The following is a 23,729-nucleotide window of genomic DNA, read 5'->3' on the forward strand; positions in this document are numbered from 1 at the left end:
ATCCTCATGAATGTAGCTGTACGCAACTGAATCAAATTATTACTGCCATGTGATGAGATGGAATATTGCTGTAACGATGACACATCTATGCCCTAATATTAATTAACCTATGAAAGAACCAGCGGAAAAGAATCTCATCCAAATTTATTCCACATATCGAGTTGACTGGCATGCCCGCAGGGGTACCTCACAGCTTAATCATCAATAGCTGGCAACACTTCCTGTAATTTGAACAACAAGAGATCAAAGTCCATATTCTGTCAAACAAGCCTGGAAGCAGCCTTGAAAAACAAACACCTACGCCTACAAAGATGATTTAGTTAGTCCAAGCTCGCGGGAAAAATTCTGAGCAGGTGCAAAAACAAGCTTCAGGTTGCTGATCTATAACCCCCTGCTGAAACCAAAAGGATTTTCAAAGCAAACATGGATCCGGCCCAGGCCCGGTGACAGCGCTCCACCCTGATCTCTGCTCAAAGGGTTAACGATACAACAGAGTGACGCTGCAAGGTGAGGTAACCAGACACCGCCTGACTGCCTGTAACCAACAGCAACAGTGTAGCACTCCTAGAACAGGGACAGCGCACACGGAAACAGCCATTCAGACTAGTCCACTTGGCTTTCAGGCACAGGAGAGAGGAGAGAAAAGCAGCACAAGAAGCTGCAGCTTGGGGAAGGAGGGGCCGAGGGAGAAGACAAAGAGTAGCTAAATACAGAGAGACCTGCTTTACAATGCCACCAACCTGAGAACTGTACCAGCAACTCAGGGCAAGTGCACATTAGACAAAGCTAAACGATTAGCTTGATCAAATTCCTAACAGCAAAATGATTCATTTAAGTTCAGTGAGCACTGAAGAGGAGCAGAACTACAATCAGTTTTAAGTCTCTGGGGGAAGATGGGGTGGGAACTATAAGATAACTACAATTTGCTGCCACACCTTCTTGATAATGGTGACACCAGAATACATGAATTCTGCAGTAAATCGGTGTACAGCACAACCCAGTAACTGTAACTGACAGGGGAAAGAAAAACACTAGCTATAATCAACTTGTGCAAAAAAACTAATTTCCGGCAATTTTGGAGTCAGGTCATATAAAACAATAAGGGAAGTTTAACCTGGTACACATTTGAAAGAGAACCTATAAGCTCCTATTTTAACCTCTAGCAGAATGATTCACGAGCCTTTAGATTGGCTGCCCCTCGCTAACAGAAGGTCTAAACAGACAGTGGGCGGGGCCTCTGTGCTCACAGCCAGAGCTGTAGGTATGAGACCATCATAACAGGAATATCTGCTTTCACTGACATAAAAGCAAAGTCATAGAAAAAAAACATGGAATCAAGAGTTTCGATGTGTTGGCCTCTACTCCTGTTTGTTAAGAGCACTGACCATTAATATCAGCATACCTTTAATATGTAAAATAAGGAAAAGCATTATAGCTCCCCCTTTAAAGCAAACAAACAAAAAGAGCAGGCTGTGATGGTGCTGAATGAGGGTCACAAACCTTCCACAACATCACCACAGGAGAACACCACCACTGTAGTGAAACCTCAGCCCTGTATTGATCGTTAGTCCTGCCTGAAATACCAAGCACGTGGAGCTACAGTAACGCAAACAAATCTTTCATCAGCGCGGCTTGACAGTCTGGATATCAGATGAAAATCTAATACAAATGAGAACAAGCTCAAATCTCCCATAACAACAGCATTTAAGCATGTGATCACTCACAAGTAGAGATGCAAATCAAAGCAATTTATAACTGTGTGCTAGCCATGTTAATAATCAGCCCAAGAGACAGTCTACCCACATGTTTTAGGGGGGAGGGGGTTAAAATATTACCTTGATGTCATCATGTCAAGGTAATTTGAGCAGTAGAAATCAATCCGGTATTTGACTAAGGCATTAAATAAACACCTGTAAACTGTAAAAGCAACTGAGTCACAAGCTTAAAAAAAAAAAAAATGTCATCACTCAAAATAGCTTCTCCTGCTGTTTCTCGGACACATGCTATTTAACAAATGACCGACAAAGCATAAAAGAAAAAACAAGAGCTCTTTCATTTCCACTGGCTACATCAAACATTACCAAAGAAACAATCTAACAGGAAATACTTTCAGAAAAACAGAAACAATCCACAATTATCTGATAAGACTCTTCATTTAAGAACAGCTATATCTGTCCGGGTAAGAACAAGTCAGGTTATTGATTGGGACATTCAAGACCAGCCCAGCTCTTGCAGGGGATCAATCCAACATAAATCATTCAGTGACATCTCTGCTCACAAGCCCATCTTTAGCCCAAAATTATAAATGTTAAATCCTGGTTTCTTAAAGCGATTAATACTCATGAGGTAGCCTGTATTTTTAGGAGTGACCCACAGGGGAAAAATAGATAAAAAAAGAGAGACACAGCTAATAGAAACTGGGACTATTCTGCACCTCTCACTCCCACTGCGTGTCCTCATTAGTCGAACAGCTTTTTTATTTTGGGGGACGGTCGCTTCGCTTTTGATCCAGTTATGCAACACAGCAAGCATGTACTTGTAATGTGAGTGTGCGTTATGTTGACAGGAATAGTCGGGCCAGTGAACGTGCACGCCCCCTTCCCCGATATTACAGCGTGGAAGGTACATGTAGACCCTGCCTAAAATATTTCTACAAAAGCCCATAATGCACACTTGTGAGTTTAATGAGGGTGCTCGGAGGGTAACATTTCCTTCACGGCCCTCCTCCCACTCCTTAAATGCAAAGATTCTGGAGTAATTACACTCATTGATGTCGGGGCAGGGCAGCAGTGTGTGGATATACACCCTTCACTTCCATCGCTTAATGTGAGTTAAAGGCCTGGCAGTGCTCCAGAAAGCCACTGAGAGTTGGGGGCCCTCCCACCACAGCTTGTGTGCCCCATTGTGGCTTCTTGTAGTTTCAGTGTTGGCCTTCGATCACAGGCCCATGGATGCTCAGGCCCCAGCACCACAGAGTATACTCCAGGCATTTTGCCTGGCACAGACTAGCTCTCACTCTCTCCACTTCCCCCCCAGATTGACTGTCCTTGTACTGCTCACTGGGGGTTCCTCCTGCTCCAAACTCAAATGAACATCATGTCTCACACACATACACATACACACACCCCTTTAGGATGCCAGCAGAATTACTGAAAACAGATCTCAGGTCACCAGAGGGGATACAGGAAGTCAATCATTTGCCAGCACTCGACTTGTTCGTTTGGAGTAGTTTAAAACTGTATACAAACAGATAATTGTCTATCACGGAGTCACAAAGGGGGCACAGAACTGAAAGCAAGATTTGGTATGAAAAACAAAGCTTCTTCTCTTCTAACCACATCATTATTCAAGAAGCTGCCTGAATGACCCGACATGCGAGACAACATAAACTCACAGGGAAGAAACCCAACACCGCACTTTTATCGGTTTTTGATCTCAGTCTGAGCTTTTCATAGACTTTAACCCCAATCTAACTCACAGATCCCACTCCGACTCGGTTTCAGTGGCCTTGGAGAGTTACTGGACAGTTCAGGCTGATGTTTTATTGAAAGACAACGAAATATGGAGCGAGCATGCTACGACTTATGCCCCGTCACATTCCTGTCATAGTCCAACCTGAAAAGACATATAGACATAAAGCTCGCAATATCCTCCCCATTGTTGCTGCAGTATGAAGTGCAGCCTGTTCAAGTACACTTACACAGAATGACTGAAGCACTAAGAAATACAGCCACAATCAAAGCTTTAATTCAGCATTAAAAAGAAGGAGTGGTGCCATTTTTTTGAATCGTCTGCTAATGTTGGAAATAAGGGCAACACGTGAATTCTGCTTTTGTCAGCTTGGAAAAGGGACCTCTGGTCAGAAAGTCGTAATGCGCAGGTGAAGTCGCAAAACTGACACACACACCTGTTTGACCACACCTCTGTGCCCCCACCTATAGGTTTAGGTTACATAAGAACAGTAAAGCAAATGCTGGATGAAATCTCTCTTTGGGGTATTAATTACAACCTAAAGCGACTTCACCTACCTCCAAGTAGGTTTTACATGGAGTAAAAAGCGGTGGAAAGTCGTCAATGGAGTCCAGGTAATGGCAGCAGTTTAGCGTAGACATACTTATGTTAACCACAGTATGGGTGAGGCGATCACATGTTTGCCACTGTAAGGAATTCATCTTAAGACTGATATTAATGAGAGCAGGTATAATATCGCACCAAGGCTTCCTCGTGGCTTATGAATGAAGAGCTCACACTTTACTTTGTCCTTCAGGAGTCAAAGTACAGGCGAAGAGCAGCAAACTACGGGCCGTACTGGCAACCAACACAAACATGTTCTACAATGTAACTCACTCTCTTTGTTCGCTTTTCACCCCCGTCGGTGTTTGCCGACACCTTCGACCTTCGTCTCACCTTCGCTGGAGAAAACTCTGGCTATAATCTCGCTGTGGCTGCCGGTAGTTTCTTCATCCAGCCATTAGGGAGTTCATGCGGCTTCTGCTCTTCTGCTGTTGTATCCAAGCCCATCCCCCATCATCGCCCGTACTGGCTGGTAGACATAAAAGTTTGCCGCTTTCCACCTCTTCACTTCGGGTGCGTTAAAGGTTTCCCCCCCTCTGGTGTCGAAATGGAAGCGGAGCTAGCAACTTTCCGCTTAGTCGCCTCTTTCCATCGCTGTGCGGGTCTGTGTGTACAGACAGCCCAGAGTTTGAACAGGGAAGGACAACAGCGGTTTCGTTTGCCCGCCTTGCAGTTGGCTCAACACTTCGGGCTGCTGCTGCCACAAGAGCCGCCTCCGACCGAATACTCGCTGAAAGCCGGCCTATCCGCTGCGCTGCCCTCGTTTGCAGCACGATCTGAGTGCGCATGGGCCGCGGCACCAGGTAAACCCGATTGCACCATTAAATAGATATTTAATCAACATTGTTATAAAGCTGGGCTTGCGAGAGACATGTAGAAAAAGAACCAAAACACACGAAGCCGAGATATCGTGATTTTCGCTAAATGCTGTGAGTCTCAAAACAATCGTTCCTACATTTCCCACAATGCAATCCTCCAGTGCACTAGAAGAGGAGGGGGGAAAAGTACAAGACATGCCTGGACCACAAGAAATCGGAATATTTGAAAAGAAATAAACATAATGGAAGAAACATTATGGCACATCTTTACGCTGCACCACAACTGAAACATTTTATATTGAATAACTGTTTTGCAAAACAAATGTTTAGACTCCTTACTACAGCATAAGTCACAAGCTTAATCCTTAAATTAAAGTAAAACATCTCATGGTACAATATAATTATAATTATTCATTCTTTGTGTATCACTTTGATGTTCCTACGGGAGCTGATTATCTATAATACCACATAACAAAATTTATTAGCACATTTAAATTTTATAATCTGCAAAATAATAATTACCAAAGAGAAAGTAGCAATATTTGCATCCACATTAAAGTGCAGTAAGTGGTTGAATTACCTTCTAAAACTGGTTGCTCTCATAAAGTGGAGTTGAACATTATCAGATTACAAGTACTCTAGTTCGGGGGCTGGATTAGCTCACTGGATACAGCAAGTGAGTGTTATGCTGTAAGGCTATTGCAGAGGCCATGCCCTATACTGGTCTTTCTCTCAGCTTTCCTGTCATCTCTTCACTGTCGCACCACAAAACAGACTAAAACAAAAGACCCCAACATGTATTCAAATCAGTACTCTAGTTCAATTGCATTAGCGAGGACCACCAATCATGATATCAAAGGTTTAGGGGAGGAATATTTATACTGGATCTTGCTACAAGGCTGCAACTTTTTTCTAATTGGCTGGTGCTCTCAAACAGAAGGTTTGAACAGCAGGTGGATGGGGTTTCTGTGCTCACAGCGAGAGCTGTTTGCCCGAGATGACCTTATCAAGGATATCCGCCCTCTGAACTTTAGAGCGGTCTAATGTTTGAGCTCTCCAGTCACGGTTAAGGATACAAATATTTGCACTTATGCTGCCTTGATTTCATTTTATTTTTTAATTAGTCATTTCACATAAATAAGCACATTGCATTTGACTTAATATAAACTCCGAGGCATCACCATTTTCACAGGAATAGGAGCAAGATAACCTGAATGACTTATTTGATTTCAATGTAAGCCCCGTCTTGGTACAATGACATATTCACACATTACATGAGATTGTAGGGTCTTACCTTCAGGCCTGTATTGAGCAATGATGGTAACGGTCTGCCCAGCTCTCTTCAGTGCTGCAGCTGCCTGCTCATGTGTGGCATTCCTTAGATTTACACCATTCACCTGTTTAAAAATTAAATAAATACAATTTTAAAAAGCAAAAAGGGGACATTTGGTAAGAAAACTGGTTAGATTTTTAAGATGGCTGGAATCATGTGATCCTTGAGACCTATACAGAAAAACAAATGTAGCAAAGAACAAAGTCTATGCTCAAAATAGATGGTTTCAAGACTTACTAATAATAAACCGAATTACTCAATAAAATTAGTAAACAAGTATGAAAATGTACAATTTTTTAATGATGTCAGCTGATGAGTCATTAGTTATCTTTTCTGACTGACTCATTTTTTCCATACATGATGTAATATGCTGCCAGATTAAAAGCAAGCTGAAAATAAACCAGTCAAACACAGACTTCAGGGCAGAGGGCAGCTAAGCTCCCTAAGAGTCCATTTGGATTTAATGTCTTGCTCAAGGACATTTGTGAGGCAGATATTTGCTGGCTTTCTAAACACAGTCCCTCCTTAATGTTATCATCATTATTCTGACAGCAGGAGTTGGCTGAAAACCCCTCTGCCTCAGACTTGTTTTAGTTGTTGACGTGGGTAAACAGAAAGCTTGAAGCTAAAAATACTAACTGAGAGAATCCTGTCGCCCCTCCTCAGCTCCCCGCTCAGGTCAGCCGGGCCTCCAGCCAGGATGAAGGAGACGAAGATCCCTTCTCCATCCTCCCCGCCAACAATGTTGAAGCCCAGACCAGTAGAGCCCTTGTGTAGCACCACCTTCCTTGGCTCCCTGTCAAATAGAGTGGCGGTGTCAGGGTGAAGGGCGGGACAAAGAGTGTATAAAAAGAGGCCAAATTTAAAAGAGACGTGGCCAAAACTGGAATAGAATTAGCATGAACAGAGAGTACAGAGACTAGTTTGTTATGTCAATGATCCCAAAATGTCAAGTGTGTCCAGTTTAGGCAGCTACATGCAGCAGGCCTGCAGATGGTTTATTGTAGGCTCACTCTGTTTATATACTTGAATCTGAGAACTTTAAATAGAACATTTAAACGATTTATGTTCAGGACACCACTCGCTGGTAGAAAACGATGATTAACCATATAATAACCATGCATAAAAACCATGCACAACACTGTTAACTCATTACAATAAAACAAGCAGGAACATGATTGGGTCCAAATGCCTGTCATCTATTGGCTACATCTTATGGAAATGTACACACGTGTCAACACTTAAACACCCACTCGTATCAATGTACAATGAGCCGCCTCCTGCTCGACAGACCTGCTGAAGCTCTGCTTTAGCTTTACCCACTATGACTCATCCTCCAGGAGGCTATTCAGACCGCCTCAGTTTTAAGATGCTAGAGAGGCCAAACCGCTGCTACGGTCCAGGCAAAAGCCCTCTGAGAACACACTTCACACAAATGCAAACACACCCACACACACTCTAGGAAGCCCAACAGTCGACTCTCTCTCACTCTTTCACGCACACATGCCGCGCACGCACGCTCGCGCAGATTTTCTATACAGATGAACACATAAACACACATGCATGCACGCAAAATGCAGTTTCCTTTCTCAACAGAAAACACTGCATGGTTCCCATTAGTGGTTTTCTCTCGCAGTACTCAGCCTGCGGTCGACAGGAACAATTCCTGCTCCATCCCTAATGGCTGCGCTCAAAGTCGCTGCTAAGACCATTTTCCCATTGATGGCAGCAGAGGCAGCATTCCAGACTTTCAGAATCATACCCATGAGCAACTGGAAAAATGCTGGAGACTCCTGAATAGTAACATCGTGCTTAAAGAAAGACTGCTATGCATTTTAAATGAAGTGAACTTTGCAGAGATGCTAAGAGCATCACACAAGATAGATCAATATCCATATAGTAGACTCCTTACAAGCAATGTGCTTACAAAAAAAGATTCTGGTAAAGAGATTATATGACTGTGCTGATGAGACTCATAACATTGCTACATTATGCTCCAAGTTTTATCCACAGCCTTTTAGAATTAGCTAAGTGATAATTGCCTTTGAATATGCTAAAACAACTCACTCGCCTTCACACAAGTCAAGCCTAAAATAACCAGCTAAGCTAATTCATCTCAGCTTGACAAGGCACACAGATCTCCATGGTTACCTGAGGATCCAGAGCCGGTGCTTACTTCTGAAAGAGCATTTCCTAACTGTGCGTTCAGGCAGGCTCCTCACCAGCGACATGGAAGATGAGATGTTGACCGTGAACATGTTCGCTATGCCACATTGCTCAGCTCAGCGCAGCATTACTCCCCGACCCCTCTTCCTGTCTGGCCTTCCGCAGTGAAGTGGAATACAGAATTAGAAACTCCTGGGATCTGGGCCTTGTGTTCCCTATCTCATTCTTGTGTGATGTGATGGGAAACAGCTCCTCTTCGGGCTGTGACAGTTGCTCGCTCCCTATCACTAGTAAGGCAACGCATTTAACCCTAACAGTCCCAAGCAAACAAAAAAACCTCTTCGATTCTACAGGAAGAAGCAAAAACCAAAACAAAACACTCTTGTCTCGCACCTGGAATAATTTGGATGGACTAGAGATTGTCCACGTTTGATCCTCTTTCAAGCAATCCCCTCGTTTCTGCTGGGATGCTACTGAAGATTCGGCCCCCCTCCAGTCCAGCACACCAGCATTCCTGTCTGTCAGCCTGGCCCTCTGGACACTAGGCAGATATATTCCCAGAAGCTCCTTGCTAATTTGTCAGAGTAAACAAAAGAGGAGCTCATGGACTGACTTTCATGACTTTTAGGCCTTTGATTTGACGCCCTCATAGTCTGTGGAAGACTTTTGACAGGTGCTTTTCTTAACAGTTGCTGCTGCTGCCCTCCAAGGAGGTATGTGTGTGTGTGTGCGTGTGTGTGTTGCTTGTCCATAGGATGTGAAGTGCTTGGTCAGTTACATGGAAAATGGGAGTGAATTCCTACATTTTAAAAATGCAGGGATCAAGTCCTCCCTTTCTATCACAAGACCTGCTCCCCCCATCCCATCCCAACTCCCTCCCACCCCTCCGCCTTTTTCATCCATGCCAGGAATGTAAACAGGTATTGAGCAGCAAAAAACCCTCTTCTCTCTGCCCAGCGGTTTCTTTAATTCAGAAACCACCCTCCCCTCCCCTCGCTATATTATCCCTCTGTGCTTCACTTTTCTGGCTGAGGCGGTTGCAGTGCAGTCCTAAAGCTCTGAATGGATATCTGGGCTGCAGGGTTCAGCAGGTCATGCTGCCCTGAACTCAGCCAAGTAATTGGCTCTGCTTGGCTGATTAATGGTGGACACTGCAGATGGATGCCATTTTCTCCACAGACAGACACTACCTATTGCAGCACTTTATCTCTCCCCATCTCCAAAACAGATTACATCAGCGTGTGTTCACGGGGACGCACCATCTTCCCTCTTCTTTTTCATTGTCTAAATTTTACCCATAGATTTTTCAGTGTCCACCCCCTTCTTCTTCGGGGTCTGCTCTTTTCCTTTAATTTGACAGGAAAATATTTATTCATTGCTAAGGTGATAGACTGTTCATTCTCCGTGCTTCTCACCGTGACTAAGAATAAAATCTGAGTAATAAATGAATAACACCTAAGTTGGGAACTCTGCTGTGGTTCTTTTAATTCTAAACCCCTCATTTAACTCGCAAACTAAAGGTCATTGTGTTATCCAGATTCTTGAAGAAAAAAAAACAGTCAAAGGTTGTGTTTCCATGTGTGCAAGAGACACATAACGTTACTGATTAGCTCAGCTGCTTCGACAGTACTAAGGCTTCTGTATTTACACAGGCTGTGACTAAACAAAGAGGCCGAAGCAGGAGGCATTGTTGCATACAGTAAGGGGAAAACATGCAAACTAAAAGTGAGAATGCATTTCAAAATCATGCCATAAAGTGTTTGTTTCCTTATTAACTTTACACAGAAGTCCTTAAGCTGAAAAACTAAATCAAAATATTTGGTGGGACTATAGCACCAATTCTCCTAGGTACACTTGCACATACTTTTTCAATGTTCTTTCAGCAACTTTGAAAACTTTCTTGCAGTTTTGTGTATTTAGACTGTCTTAGTGCCTTCTGTCTCTTCGTGTGATCCCAGACTGACTCAATGATGTTGAGAACAGGGCTTTGTCGGGGCCACGCCATCTGTTACAGGACTCCTTGTTCTTCTTGTTGCTAAAGATGCTTTTTTCCCCTTTTCTTGTTAATATTACTCTCACTTTATGTTTGGCGTCTTTATCAAGATGCAGGATAAATTTAGTGTTGATCAAATGCCTCTAAACATGTAAAATGCCTAAAATGTTTGCACAGTAATTTGCATCTGCAGTAAAGCCTGACAGGGCTAGTAGAGGGTTGTTGCTTGTTTAGTCATCTTGCGCCCTGTCACGACTGCATGCAGATGTATGTTTACACCAAACATGCATACTAATCTTTTCTTGAGTCCATTGTGGACGGAAACAAGGATTTAAAGGATTGTCTGATTACACCATATAATATAACATATCTCCAGAAAGGGGGGTAATATCAGATGGAGAAGGGGGTGTCGGGGACGTGTCTGCGATGACACCACTGAGGGGGATGTGCAGATGGGCAGAGGGCCGATATAAGCTCTGACTCATTCCTCACAACAAGTCTGCTCTACTTCTGTGGAAGCCTGTGCCTACTATAGCATCCATCTAAAATAACCCTTCGTGTTTGGAGCCAATGAGGAAGCTTTGGGGATTGGAAAGAGGTGTCTGCCCTGTGCCCAATGGAGTAGAATGACGAGAATGATGAGATCGAGTGGTTTGTCATTTATGATGTCCTCAGAGAAAATGGCTTTTGATTCTGATACCCAAATGCATGCATGGTCACCATATGTTGGCTGCTCTCACTTGCACAGTTGGCTTACAACGTGTCCGGTGTTCTTGATCGATATGCACAGGTATGGCATGTGTCAGTGTCATAATTGCATGCTGCACTTTAAGCATGGCACGCGTGTGTTCGTGTGTGTCAGCGTACAGTAAGCATGTGTGATTGGTGCTGGCAGTACGGGTGATGAGAGGGGTAAGACCTGAGTGCATGGCCTGGTTTTCCCAGCGTGCATATGAATCATGACAGCTGCAGCACTGTCTGCTGCCCTGTACAGGATCAGGCTCTCTGTTTACATTTACATACATAGAGAAGCAGGCAAAATATTTCACCGCTCCTGTCATCCACACTAGCCTTCAGTTCGACCCTTCCTTTCAAACACCACATTTACCACAAGCATTTAGTTAGAGTAGGACTACAGTCACTCTCCTTTGCACTCACTGCAAGGCATATATGTTACACAATAAAGGTAAATTACATAAAAACAATGGTTTACACACAGACATCAGTGCAGTCATCCATGAAGTGATGGAAAATGGACAAAACTGTGGCTGTAGAAACAAATAAAAAGAAAAACATTCAATTAAATCAAACACCAGGAGGCCTTTTGCAAATTTGATAATGCCAAACAGAAAAAACCCCAAATGCAAGCCATAAATAATATGTATATTATGTCTTCAGCAGTAAGCACTAGCCAAAGTAGCTTTGGCTGGAGATATAGGCTTAGTTTTATCAATGCCTCCTGACAGATGGAATTGAGCAGCTTGTGGGAGCGTGAAGCCCTTTCGGCTGCACTCCTGCGGTGATGTGTTTGTGAAGAGCAGGTACGACTCCATTTTAAACTGCGGTGAACAAAGCACTACTGTTTGAGATTCGCACATATGAGCAAATTAGCAGGAAATCAAATATTGACCGAATGGGAGTAGGCCGTTTAAAATATGAAAAGCACAAAAAAAGCGGCAACGAAAAAAAGAGAAAAAAAAATGAAACAAAGGGCAATGACTATTGAGATTTTCTTTTCACTTGTTCTCTACTCAGTGTTCTGTTGATGCTTGTTTCTTGTGAAGTTGTGAAAGATAAAGTAGTGGTTCCAAATAAACTGAAAAAGCCTCAGCAAAAATTTACATGCAGACAGAAAACGAAAAGAATTCTCAACATAAATATCGCCTGCCTCGCCCTCCAGCTCTCCTTTCCTCCCTCCTCCCTTGGTTCATCTTAATCTTCTCTACTGCTATTTATGTGCACAGATGTGGCCCAACACACTACTGGTAATCCTGATGGGTTATATGCCCTGGCATTTTTCTAAGTGCCGAGCTACAGAGAGGAGGGTTAGCTAAGCAAGGTATGATGGACTAGGTTAGTACCTGCCAGAGAAGGGGAGTGGACCTTGGCACAAGGGAGCAGGGGAAGGACAGAAGCCTCTGTAGAGGGCCTGGGGCACCTTGCTGTCCCCAGGTTTGTGGATGACACTGTAAATAGGTTCAGCCCTGCTGTGGGGTACAGGAATCACAGTGAACGGGACAAGTGTAGGACACAAATAAAGCACACATACCAACAAAGATGCGACAAAATGCACATACAAGTCATGTAGACAGCTTGTACAAGGACATTACAAGGCGACGTAACACTCGGCCAGTAAGACAGCACACATAGACACCCGCATGCAATCACACAGACACACACAGACACAGACACACACACACACACACACACACACACACACACACACACACACACACAGAGGGAATATAGCCTCTTCCCTAGAGCTGTGGGTTAAGCTGACTCAAAGCCTCATGGGACACTCCAATCAACCCTCTATGAATGCTACTTCTGATCCAGTACTTGGATAGGAGGTCAAAGGGTAACACACGCTCGTAACAAGTATAAGATGTGACAAAAGACTTCTCTCAGCACACAGCTGCCACACACTGTCCAGCTATTAAGTAGTATGCACCATCGGGGCCTCGATGAGATGAAAACTGCAAGCTAAGCAGATTCTTTTGTTAATCAAACACTATAAGCTACTGTAAACAGGTGTATCCTTGAAGCCACCACAACAACGCTTGTACAAAAGCAACAAAATAGAGGCTACTGGGAACAAAATACGATCCATGTTAAATTAAAATAGTTACTTAATTTATAACCGTGTTTCTTTAATACAACTACACCAGCCAATACCAAAAAAAGCCAACAGCTGATCTCCACCAACAACCTGTGCTAAGACTTAGCCAAAGCTACGCTTATACAGCCTTATGAATGTCAGGTTATGGAGGAGGATCATTCATGGAAGAAGCCGGTCTTTAACGTACCTCGTGAAGTCTTCCTCCCCCATCATGTGGCGGGGAACGGGCGAGTACCTGGACGGGGTGACTTGGGGTGGCGGGTACACTGGCTTGGGTTCCATTCCCCCCATGTAGTTGTGGCTGACGTGGTTGTCCACCATGGTGGGGAAGGCTGGAGGGAGGGCCAGGCCAGTAGGGGGAAAGAAAGAATGATTACAACACCTGTGCAACAGGAGAACTGCACAAAACATAACTGCATAAAGCTGGTTAATCAGATATTACCGGCTCCTAAACGACAGCTTCATTACCACACCAAGACACTGCTTTATAATGATAATATTCACCCAAATATAAATATGATTTTTGTGTCTCTGTGTGAACCAAAGTGGGAACACAATGAAATAAACTGGGAAAAAAAGAATCCATGAGCAGATTAGAATACTTACTGTTATCTTGTTTTTTTTAGCTCCATATATTTATTACTGGACTCTTACTAGACTGGCTTTGCATGATTCACAGCTCAAAATAATCCCTTTGTTAAGTATCTTTTACTGGAGCCAATCACTTCACCCATGGTCTAAAAAGAGCTTCTCATAAAGCCAGCTTTCTTCTGATTGGCTGTCCCTTGCAAACATAAGGTCAAAAAGGTAGGTTAGTGATGCTGCTCAACCCATAGCCAGAGTTGTGTGTTTAAAATGACCATAATTAAGATGTCCTCTTTCTATATGTATGAGGAAAAATCATAATTGATTTACCTTCTGGGAATGTACAGTACAACCACAGATTAGGGGACCCATGAAAAAGGGAATAATCCCTCTCTACATAACTCTTTATATCCATCTCTCTGGAGTACAGATTATCGATATAAGACAGTTTGAATTATATACGCCTCCAAACAAGTTTTTCTAACTTCTCTGTTTCTTTATAACTTGTCTGATCATCTGACTGCTTGTATTTCTGACCACATCTAACTTCTTATTAACTTCTTTCCTGCATTCCCAAAGCTTAGCAATTAACTTGGTGAGAACGATGATATTATTAGGAGTAGAAATAGTGGCCAAAACCACAAAAATAGGACCCAGGTTTTCCTTTAAAGTACCACTGGGACATTTTTTATAAGCTGGCTCGCTTTTTTATGCGAACAATGTAATCTATTGTTTCTGCTATATGTCTGTTGCAAAATGGGGAACTACCACTGACTAATATGTGAAGGCATGTGCCGCATTTTTCTAAAAACCTGTTTCCTTGTGCATGCACATAGCAGACAGATCACACACATGAACAAGCCTCTTTTTCTGAATTTACATTTTTAGCGTTAGCCGAGCGTGATAAAGCAAGTGAACTACTTCACTTGCAAATCCGGAACCACATCTAGATTCAAGGGTTAGTGAACTTAAACGCAGACGACTTCAAACATTCGGAACTTACAAAACCTTCGATAGCCCCATCTAATACTAAATCACTGTTGTGTGGAAATTTGAGATGCTGCAGCTCAAGATCGTGGGCTCTCATGAGCAGGTGGGATGTGAGAAACCATCCACACTCAGTGGGAGGCAGAGAACTGTGCTTGTTGTTGCTGTGGGAAGGATTGTGTGTCAGTGTGCGTGTGTGTTTGTGTGCACGAGCGTTCACTACATACACTATGTGGGTGTCTGGGCATAGCAGTTTTGGGGAGAGAACAGTGAACCAACAGAAAAATTCAGAAAACATCGCTGGTAAAGATGAAACTTTAAAAAAAAAATCATATAAAAAAAATTACTCTTTACCTTACATCTCTAATTTTGGAGCTTGCTGATTATTGATTAGCAAATTTGCACTTATAGTACGACTACAAGAACAGGAAGAGGTAGATACGTACTGCTGGAGTAGTCTGGTGGGGCATACATGTCGTTCAAATGCACAGGTCCCGGCTTGGCCACCTTGAGGTAAACCATATCGGAGGTGTTCTTCAGCGCAGCTACTGCCTCCTCATGACGCACATCCTGTAGCACGATGTTGTTCACCTGAATGCGACGATAGTCCAGAAATCAGAAGAGGGGGAAGAAAAAAAAAATCTTTGTATCAACACCTGAAAGCCTTGTGTCTCCTGCTGCACTGTGACAACATCACGCATCACAGCAGTCATCACACCAGCCAACACAATAATGAATCATAGCTTGAAGGTATTATGAGATTTCAGTACATTTCAACAGCAAAGTGAAAGGTTGGTGTGCCGTGCAGTGATAACAGAGGTCAAAAGCAGTAGGTAGAGGTTTGAAGGATGCTCTGTATCTCTCTTTACTGTTTCTCTTTTAAGATTCAGGTCCCAGGAAATATGCTGCCAGTCAAAAGTTATTCCAGCAGTTTGGTAACATTAAACCAATGTGCTCACTTGCAATAATGCAATAGAGAACAGGAAATAATGCCATGTTTCTTGATCAGTCTATGATCTGTAGCAGCATGCCACAGTGCCACCAGATCTGCATTTTAACTACTGATGTCTTTGAGTTGACATTTTTCTTTTGTGTGCATTTCTTTCAAAGGCCAATTTTCTGCCTTGCCTGCAACTTCTTCAAAATGCAGCAGCACAGCTTGTTTAAGCAGACGTCACCCCAAATCCTATGTTTTAAAAGTGATTTTAAGATTTTACTTTTCAGTTTTAAACCACATCTAGGTCTCACCCCTAGCTACGCTGCAGAAATGTTGCAGCTTTAGATCCTCAGGTGGGGCCCTTCTGGCTGTTTCAAAGTCGAGGTTTAAATCTACAGGTGACTTTGGGTTTCCCATCAGGGCCCCTCTGATTCGGAACAACCTTCCTGAGGAGAAGAGGTTTGTAGAATGTGGGACTTCTGAATGTCTATAGACTTTATCTGATGTCTTTTTAAAATCTTGTTTTTCAATTTCATTTTCTTTGTAAATATGATCTAAATTTTCTTGTTGTTGTCTCAACCTTGCTTTAATTTCATTCAGCTTTGTTTACTATGAGTAACACCACGTCTTATACCTCAGTATCCTGCTTCTTGTGTTTGTCAAACCATTCTTTTCCTTTTTATTTTGTGAAAAACTTCTTCTTATTATTAATGTTAGTAGTAGTAGTATTAAATAAAAAGACAGAAGCTAGGCTACAGAAGCCTAATCACTTGTCCAATCTGACAAAAAAAGGTCATGAATGTTACAAAGGTGTTAGAGAATTTCGTAAAATATATTGTGTTTGTATTTAAATAATGATTAATGACAGCTCAGTGATGAGTGCAGCGATAATTACTTGGACTTTTACTCATGAATGCTGATTAACGATAGTTTTTTTTGAAAAATATCTGCCTTTATCAAATATTTCTCTCTCATGCCCAGCTGAGGGGCTGCTTTATTGCCCCAATTCGTGACTGTGTTATTTTTCTTATAAATTATTCTAAGTGCTAATAATGTTGTCACATTTAGCTTAAAGTCACAGGATGTGACACCTAAGTAAATAATGTGATGTACCTAACATCTGAGCACTCAGTCAACCCAGTATATTTTAGTGCCATGCAAGAAGTATTTTCCACCTTCCTAATTTCTTTATTTTTTTTAAAAAATATTTGTTACACAAACATATTTCTGATAATTAAACGAGTTTTAATATTAGACAAAGATAATTTTTTTATAGTTTTTAAATGCTGATATAAAAACTATAAACTATAGTATAAAAAACCTAACTGCATTCGAGTGTTTGTGATAACTGTCAATGAGTTGTTCACATCACGGAGAAGTTTTGACTCACTCTTCTTTGCAGAATTATTTTAATTCAGCCACAATGGAGGGTTTTCGAGGATGGACGACCTGTTTAGGGTAATGTCAAAAGATCTACATCGGATTTAAGTCAGGACTCGCAAACCTTCATTTTGTTATGATTGAGCCACTCAGAGGTGAACTTGCTGGTATGTTACTGATCATTGTCCTGTTGCATAACCCAACTGTGCTTAAGCTTCAGGGTATGAACTGATTGCCAAACATTCTCCTTCAGGATTTTCTGGTAGAGGGCAGAATTCATGGGTCCATCAATTATGGCAAGCTGTCCAGGTCCTGAAGCAGGAAAGCAGCCCCAAACCATCACAGTACTGCCATCATATTTGACTGTTGATATGTTCTTTTTGTAAAATGCTGTGTTCATTTAATGCCAGATGCAATGGGACTTAAACCTTTTTTTTTTTAAAAAAATCAGTTTTTTTCTCGCCAGCCCACAGAATATATGTTGGGAATCCTGAAGATGCTTCTGACAAATTTGAGACGAGCCTTTATCTTCTTTTCGGTCAGAAGTGGCTTTTGCCTTATGGCCATATCTGTCCATTCTCTTTCTTATTTCTAAATCATGATCACTGACCTTAATTTAGGCAAGTGAGGCCTAAAGTTTTTTAGATGTTGTTCTGGGATCGTTTGTGACCTCCTGGATGAGTCGTTGATATGCTCTTGGTTGGCCGGGCACTCCTGAGAAGTTTGCACCACCAAGTTTTCTCCATTTGTGGATAATGACTCTCCCCGTGGGTCACTGGAGTCCCAGAGCGTTAAAATAGCTTTTTAACCCTTCCAGACTGACAGATGTCAACGTTTGTTGCTTTTTGAACAAACAAAGCTTACTTTGTCTTCGGGTTCTGTTTAAGTGGTTTCTTGATTTAAGAGGTCTGGCAGTAATCAGGGCTGGGTGTGGATAGTAATGTGATTAATGCGATTACTCAGTTAATTCGTGATTTAACAAGAGGGTGGCAATTCCTATTTCCCACAGGACCAGGTAGGTTTGGATTACTTTTTCCCTTAAAAAATGAAATCATCACTTAAAAACGACATTTTGTATTTACTCTGGTTATCTTTGTTTAATATTAGAGTTATCTTGATTATGTAAAACAGGTAACTATGACAAATATGTAAAAAAAAAATCATAAAATCATAAAAGGGACAATTTTTTTCATAGCACTGTACTTGTCCGGTTATAGAAATAGCTTTATAGAATGACTGCAAGGAAAATGCTAAATATCTGTTTAACTTGCAAGTGAACCACATGAATAGCTAATGAATTCATTTGGATTCGAGTGTCAGATATGCGAGTGAGTCAGAGGAAGGTGCAGGCTCCTACAGCGAGCAGCCGGTCTCCGGTTTGCAGTCGTCCATCTTTTTGAGCAGCTCCACCTTCTATAATCTTGGTAATATAGATGCTGTTGTCTCCTGGGATATGTTGATTCCCAATCCCTCCAGCAATGCTGAATCCCAGTCCTAGGTGAATAACAAAGACAGCCAGTGCTTTAAGAAAAGGATCACCCCAGACTGCATGCTTTCATTCCAGGTCCTATTTGTAAGATTATGTTATTTATTACCTTTTAAGCAGCACTGCAATCACTTTCAAAAAGAATATGTTAACACTGATTCTAACCTTTGGGCCCTTTCAGCAGGTTGACCTCCAGAATAGTCTCAGGTGGGGCCTGTCTCCGTCGAACCAATAACCTCACCACTGGTCCTGCCTCTTTCAAGGCTTCCACCGCCCGGCTGTGAACCACCTCAGACACATCGACATCATTCACACGCAGCACGCAGTCATTAACCCTGTGAAAGAAAAGGTTTAAATGTCACATGTAAAGTGCATGGAGTTCTGTGGAGTTTACTGACTGCATAAAAAAGGGAGACCCAAGCAAAGCCAGTATAATCAGAAACCTCAAAAGAACATGAAAAAGAACTTCCATATCATAATTTCTGCATGTTTCAGGCTTTGGTCTTCCAGTGAATCATAAGTCTGAGGAAGCACACAGAGCCTGGGGGCAGAGGGCTGTAGAAACTCTGCCTCCCACTCAGCGCTGCCTGGCGGGACGCAATGTTGGTGAGCGTTAAAGATGAGAGTAGAGAGGTTAGAATAGAGAGAGTATAGAGGAAGTAGTGGAGCTTAGTAAGAGTTGAAGAAATAGGAGGCAGCAGGAGGAAGACGGTAACTTACCCCAGCCGCCCATCCATAGCAGCTGCTCCTCCGGGGATGATCTTGGTGATGAAGATCCCTGGATCATCAGGAATGTGGGGATTGTCTATTCCTCCAGCAATGCTGAAGCCCAGACCAGAGTTCCCCTGAAAATAGGTTATGATTAACATTTTCAACATAATACGATAAACAGCAAACAAAGTAAGCTCAAGGTTAGTGCAATATATCTCTTTTAGTGTATTTAAATCATGTGATAGATGCAAAATGATCCAGAGATTTCTCCAGGCACTTCCTCATGCCCGTTTCTGTGGAGGCTCGTGTGTGTGACCGCACGTCCCCACGTGTGACAAATTGAAATGCCATTAGAAGAGGGAGCATGTACTCTATGAACCCACAGAGAGATATCTGTGTATGAAGTACATTAAAAATCTGGGGTAAAGATGAGCTCAGAGTCATCATTTCGGTTGCCTGATACAATGCTTCTCACTCTCTGCAGGAGATGGATACTGCCACCTCCTGCCGTCCCTGTCCCTGAAACGACAGAGGACCCATTTTGATCCAGCGGGACCAGGCACACTGCTGCATCTGACAGCCATGGCCACAGAGACAGGCAGCAAACAAGACAGCTGAGAAAAGACTTCGCTTTATTATTTTCTATAATTAATGAGCAACAGTCGCAACAAATTAGGACAGAGGGAGGCTGAGGCCTCCCAGTGTGCTGCTCTGGAGCCAAGAGGAGTACACTGGGCCTTACCACCAAAAGTTACACACCCACAGACCTTTTAAAGTGTGTCTGTGCATAGTTCATTTAAGCTTTCTACATGGAGAAATGCCACTTAGAGCGGAAGGGGCAAAGAAATATGCTGCATCTACCGTGGGTGGAATAATGAGAGCAGAAATGTACAGTATAGCTCTGCCAGTAAACCTGAGCCACCGCTGACAAGTTCAGTGGTGGCTGCTAAACAATTGCACAGGAAGGTGCTTTACATTTCTGGCGTCTGCTGATGACATGTGTACCAGGATTATGTAAAAAGCCATGCCTAGCTGGCGTTAATGTGGGTCACATAGGACATCACACTTACGACGTTGCTAATGCAGTGAGAAAACGCCTGTCTTCACTTGCATAAAATTTTATATAAATTAACAATCATTAAGATTTGTCTTTGGTATTCATTTAGACTGAGCTGCTTACCACCACCTAGTGGGGAGAAATCCATCAATCATCAGAATGAGGATACTGTGGGAAAAAATGCATCCACGATGTGTAAAACTTACCCTCTCCAAAATGATCTCTTCATATTTATACATCCCATCACTTCCATTAACCTGCCAAAAACAAAACACAAAAAATGAACAGCATGGTTAGTGACACCTCTGAAGACAAAGTATGTAGTTTGCCAACACGTAAGAAAAATGGGACGTGTACAAATGCTTCGGCAAAATCCTTCATTGTATGTCCAAAAATGAGAAAAAGATCAGACTGAATACGAGAAACCCAGTAAATCGGGATTAGTGTCAAAATATGGCTTTACTATATATATGAAAACCGCCACACATTCCTTAATGCTGTAAATGAGAGGTGCATTTCTTTCTTAAAATGCAAACGCTGTAAGAATACATGCGCAACTGCAGAATGCACAATCCCAACAAACGGGCAGAGTCAATAGGAAAATGGATGTCGGTCCACATGGCAAACAGCATGTTGCTGCCAGGAGGAGGCCTTTTCATCCACACACACTCGCAAACATACAAACATGTTCATGCACTGACACAGGAAGTGTGAATGAGAGGGATATATACTGTAACAGACAACGAGAACAGATACTTACATAAGGGCCTGCATCTAGTGAGTCTGCGTTGACAATGATGGGGGGAGGGTTGGCCTGTGAATATGAAGAGATACACATTATCTCAGTGTGTGAGGCTGGCAGCACGCAGACGTAATGCGGTACACACACTATCGCTTGGGAGCAAAATGAACGGATGCCACAGGAACAGGCAGTGAGTCTCCTTGGGAGTGAGACTGGGGAGAGAGATGAGGGTGGGGTGGGAGGGGTTGAAAGGGGGGGTGTGAGGACTGAGAATGAGGACTGGGGCAGTGAGACTGCTGCTTATTAACCGTCACAGCCAGACATCCTGCGGTCACCTCATAAAACAAACCAGCTTGTGTTCCAGCTGTTGGCACAATACGTTTATCCCACATCTACTTCCACATAATGAAAGCACGGAGCATCGTCTAGAAAAATGCATGAATTTTGGCTTGGTGCGCTACAAGGTTTACGGAATTACACAAACTCTACACAGTAATCTCCTCTCACGTCTGTTATTCTACATGCAAACAGGTAGTTTTTTAATCTCTCTTTATGCAAAATATCTGTCTGTCGCACTTGTTTAGTGAACAGAAAATAACTGGTGCTTGGTCTGAAATAAACAGCTCATTTAAACGCATCATGATGCCAATTTTTTAATAAACTTTTTCACCTTTTTCAGTTGTCCGGACGCAACAGTTTAACAGCAAAACAGACAGAGAGGTCAGTAACTGCTTGTTGCAGGGTTACTGTCAAAAGTTAAGGGTCAAACAATTCTTGAGTACTATGATGGGTTGAATTAGCTCAAAATATAATGAATACAGACTCTAAAAGCTATTTTAGATTTCTTGGTAATAATTTTTAGGGAAATTGTTTATTCTCTTGTTTTTGTTTCCGTTAAGGCTTTTAAAAAAAGCTCAAATGTACAATAGGGAGCACGTCTTCCCAGCGGAAATATCAAAAGCAGCATTTAAAAAGCAAAACTCAAACAAGATTAAGTTTCACAGTCCAATTAACCTCCCAGCTCAGCTCTATTGTGCCACCTGGTGTTTCTTTGCCCACTTCAGGCATGCAGAGTGAAGTTTGATGGAGGGGGTTTGTGTTGGAGCAGCCGATGGCCATCCTTTACTTCTACTGATTTGATTGACTTGTGTGCGTGAGGGGGATGCAGACAGCGGTGCATGCAGGGCCTTATACTTCCAGGTCCAGCACTGAGGAGAAAATCCTTAGCTGTCTGTCCTAACACTAACCTCGCCAACCTCTCCCAATCTCACCCTATCACCTTACAGTGTACAGTGTTTAAGCAGCTGAGTTTGACTGATTCTGAAGACTTACATATTACACATCGCCTATCATACATCTTTTCAATCTGAACTGTGTTACTGTGCCATTTCCACTTTATAATTTATAACTACCTGGAGTGATGCTGCTCTACTGCTCTACAATATGAGCACATATACACAGATGTACATGATATATAATTAGATATAAGGAAAGGAAATTCAGGAATCTGGGATTTGGGATTTGGTTTGATAAAATGAAACTATATAAATTATTTTTTCAGTTAACTTCAGTTTGTCACATTCATGATATAAAAATCCACTTTTACTTGCTCTATTGAACAGTTACCATCAATTATTTACAAAGGCATGGATATTAAAGGGACACACGCGGGATGAATGGTAGAACAAGATGAACATTTTTATTTTGTCTTACTGTTTATATATCTACTATATTTCTTAGCAGGTCCTCAGCTGTCTGGGGTGATGCGCATTTTATTGTCAAGTCCTTGAATATACACTCACTCACACTTTATTAGGTACATATTGCTAGTACTGGGTTGGACCCCCTTTTCCCTTCAGAAACTGCCTTAACTGATCATGGCATAGATTCAACAGGGTGCTGCAGACATGATATCATCACATATTTGCAGCATGTTTGTTATCTGCACAGCCATTGTATAAATATCCCGTTCTAGCACATCCCAAAGATGATCTACTGGACTGAGATCTGATGGCTAAAAGCGGTTATCAGTAGATTGGTGCATAATTGTGGTTGTAAAGTGGTGGATATGGCCACAACAATACGTAGGTAGGCTGTGGTGTTTAGATAACTCAGTTGTTATTGAGGGGCCCAAAGAATACCCACCACCAACAACCTAAACTGTTGATACAAGGGACGATGGATCCACGCTTTTATATTGACTGAACCTAATTCTGAAACTGCCACATTAAGTGCAGCAGAAATAGTCCACTTTTGGTGACTTGTTGCCTTAGTACTTTAAGACTGTGGCCTTCTTCTGCTACAAGATGAGACGTGTATTCAGATATGCTCTTCTGCATTTCTTGGTTGTAAAAACTGGTTATTTTAGTTGCTGTTGCCTTCCTAACACCTCGAAGCAGTCTCCTCTGACCTCTGGGATCAACAAGGTATTGTTGATTGCCCGAGAACTGCTACTCACTGGATATTTTCTCTTTTTACAGACTGTTTTCTGCAAATCTTAGAGATGGTTGTGGAGAAAAATACCAGTAGATCAGCGGTTTCTGAAATGCTCTGGCTCCAAAAAGCATGCCATGTTCAAGTAACGTAAATCACCTTTCTCCCTCATTCTGATGATCACTTTA

General features: G+C 42.3%; 1 protein-coding gene and 1 long non-coding RNA gene across 17 annotated transcripts in view; one reads left to right on the forward strand and one right to left on the reverse strand.

Moving 5' to 3' along the window:
- dlg3 (discs, large homolog 3 (Drosophila)) overlaps positions 1–23,729 on the reverse strand; it is an 80,966-nt gene that overhangs the window by 10,312 nt on the left and 46,925 nt on the right. For 7 of the 16 annotated variants that reach the window (XM_080308013.1, XM_080308042.1, XM_080308019.1 and 4 more), the window contains 9 exons: positions 21,127–21,180; positions 20,573–20,623; positions 19,319–19,443; positions 18,764–18,933; positions 18,470–18,606; positions 15,241–15,386; positions 13,411–13,572; positions 6,865–7,021; positions 6,187–6,289 (listed from right to left, as the gene is read on the reverse strand). In XM_080308013.1, coding sequence (XP_080164139.1) covers positions 6,187–6,289; positions 6,865–7,021; positions 13,411–13,572; positions 15,241–15,386; positions 18,470–18,606; positions 18,764–18,933; positions 19,319–19,443; positions 20,573–20,623; positions 21,127–21,180 — 1,105 coding nt within the window. The remainder of the gene's footprint in view (positions 1–6,186; positions 6,290–6,864; positions 7,022–13,410; positions 13,573–15,240; positions 15,387–18,469; positions 18,607–18,763; positions 18,934–19,318; positions 19,444–20,572; positions 20,624–21,126; positions 21,181–23,729) is intronic. The other 9 variants (XM_026144535.2, XM_026144504.2, XM_080308052.1 and 6 more) reach the window with 3 other exon arrangements.
- LOC145431835 (uncharacterized) lies at positions 18,812–20,451 on the forward strand. Its single transcript, XR_013912137.1, has 2 exons — positions 18,812–18,947; positions 19,794–20,451. It is a non-coding gene; the product is annotated as an uncharacterized LOC145431835 (long non-coding RNA).

The sequence above is a fragment of the Astatotilapia calliptera genome, chromosome 2 (genome assembly GCF_964374335.1).
Source record: "Astatotilapia calliptera chromosome 2, fAstCal68.1, whole genome shotgun sequence".
Classification (NCBI taxonomy): Eukaryota; Metazoa; Chordata; class Actinopteri; order Cichliformes; family Cichlidae; genus Astatotilapia; species Astatotilapia calliptera.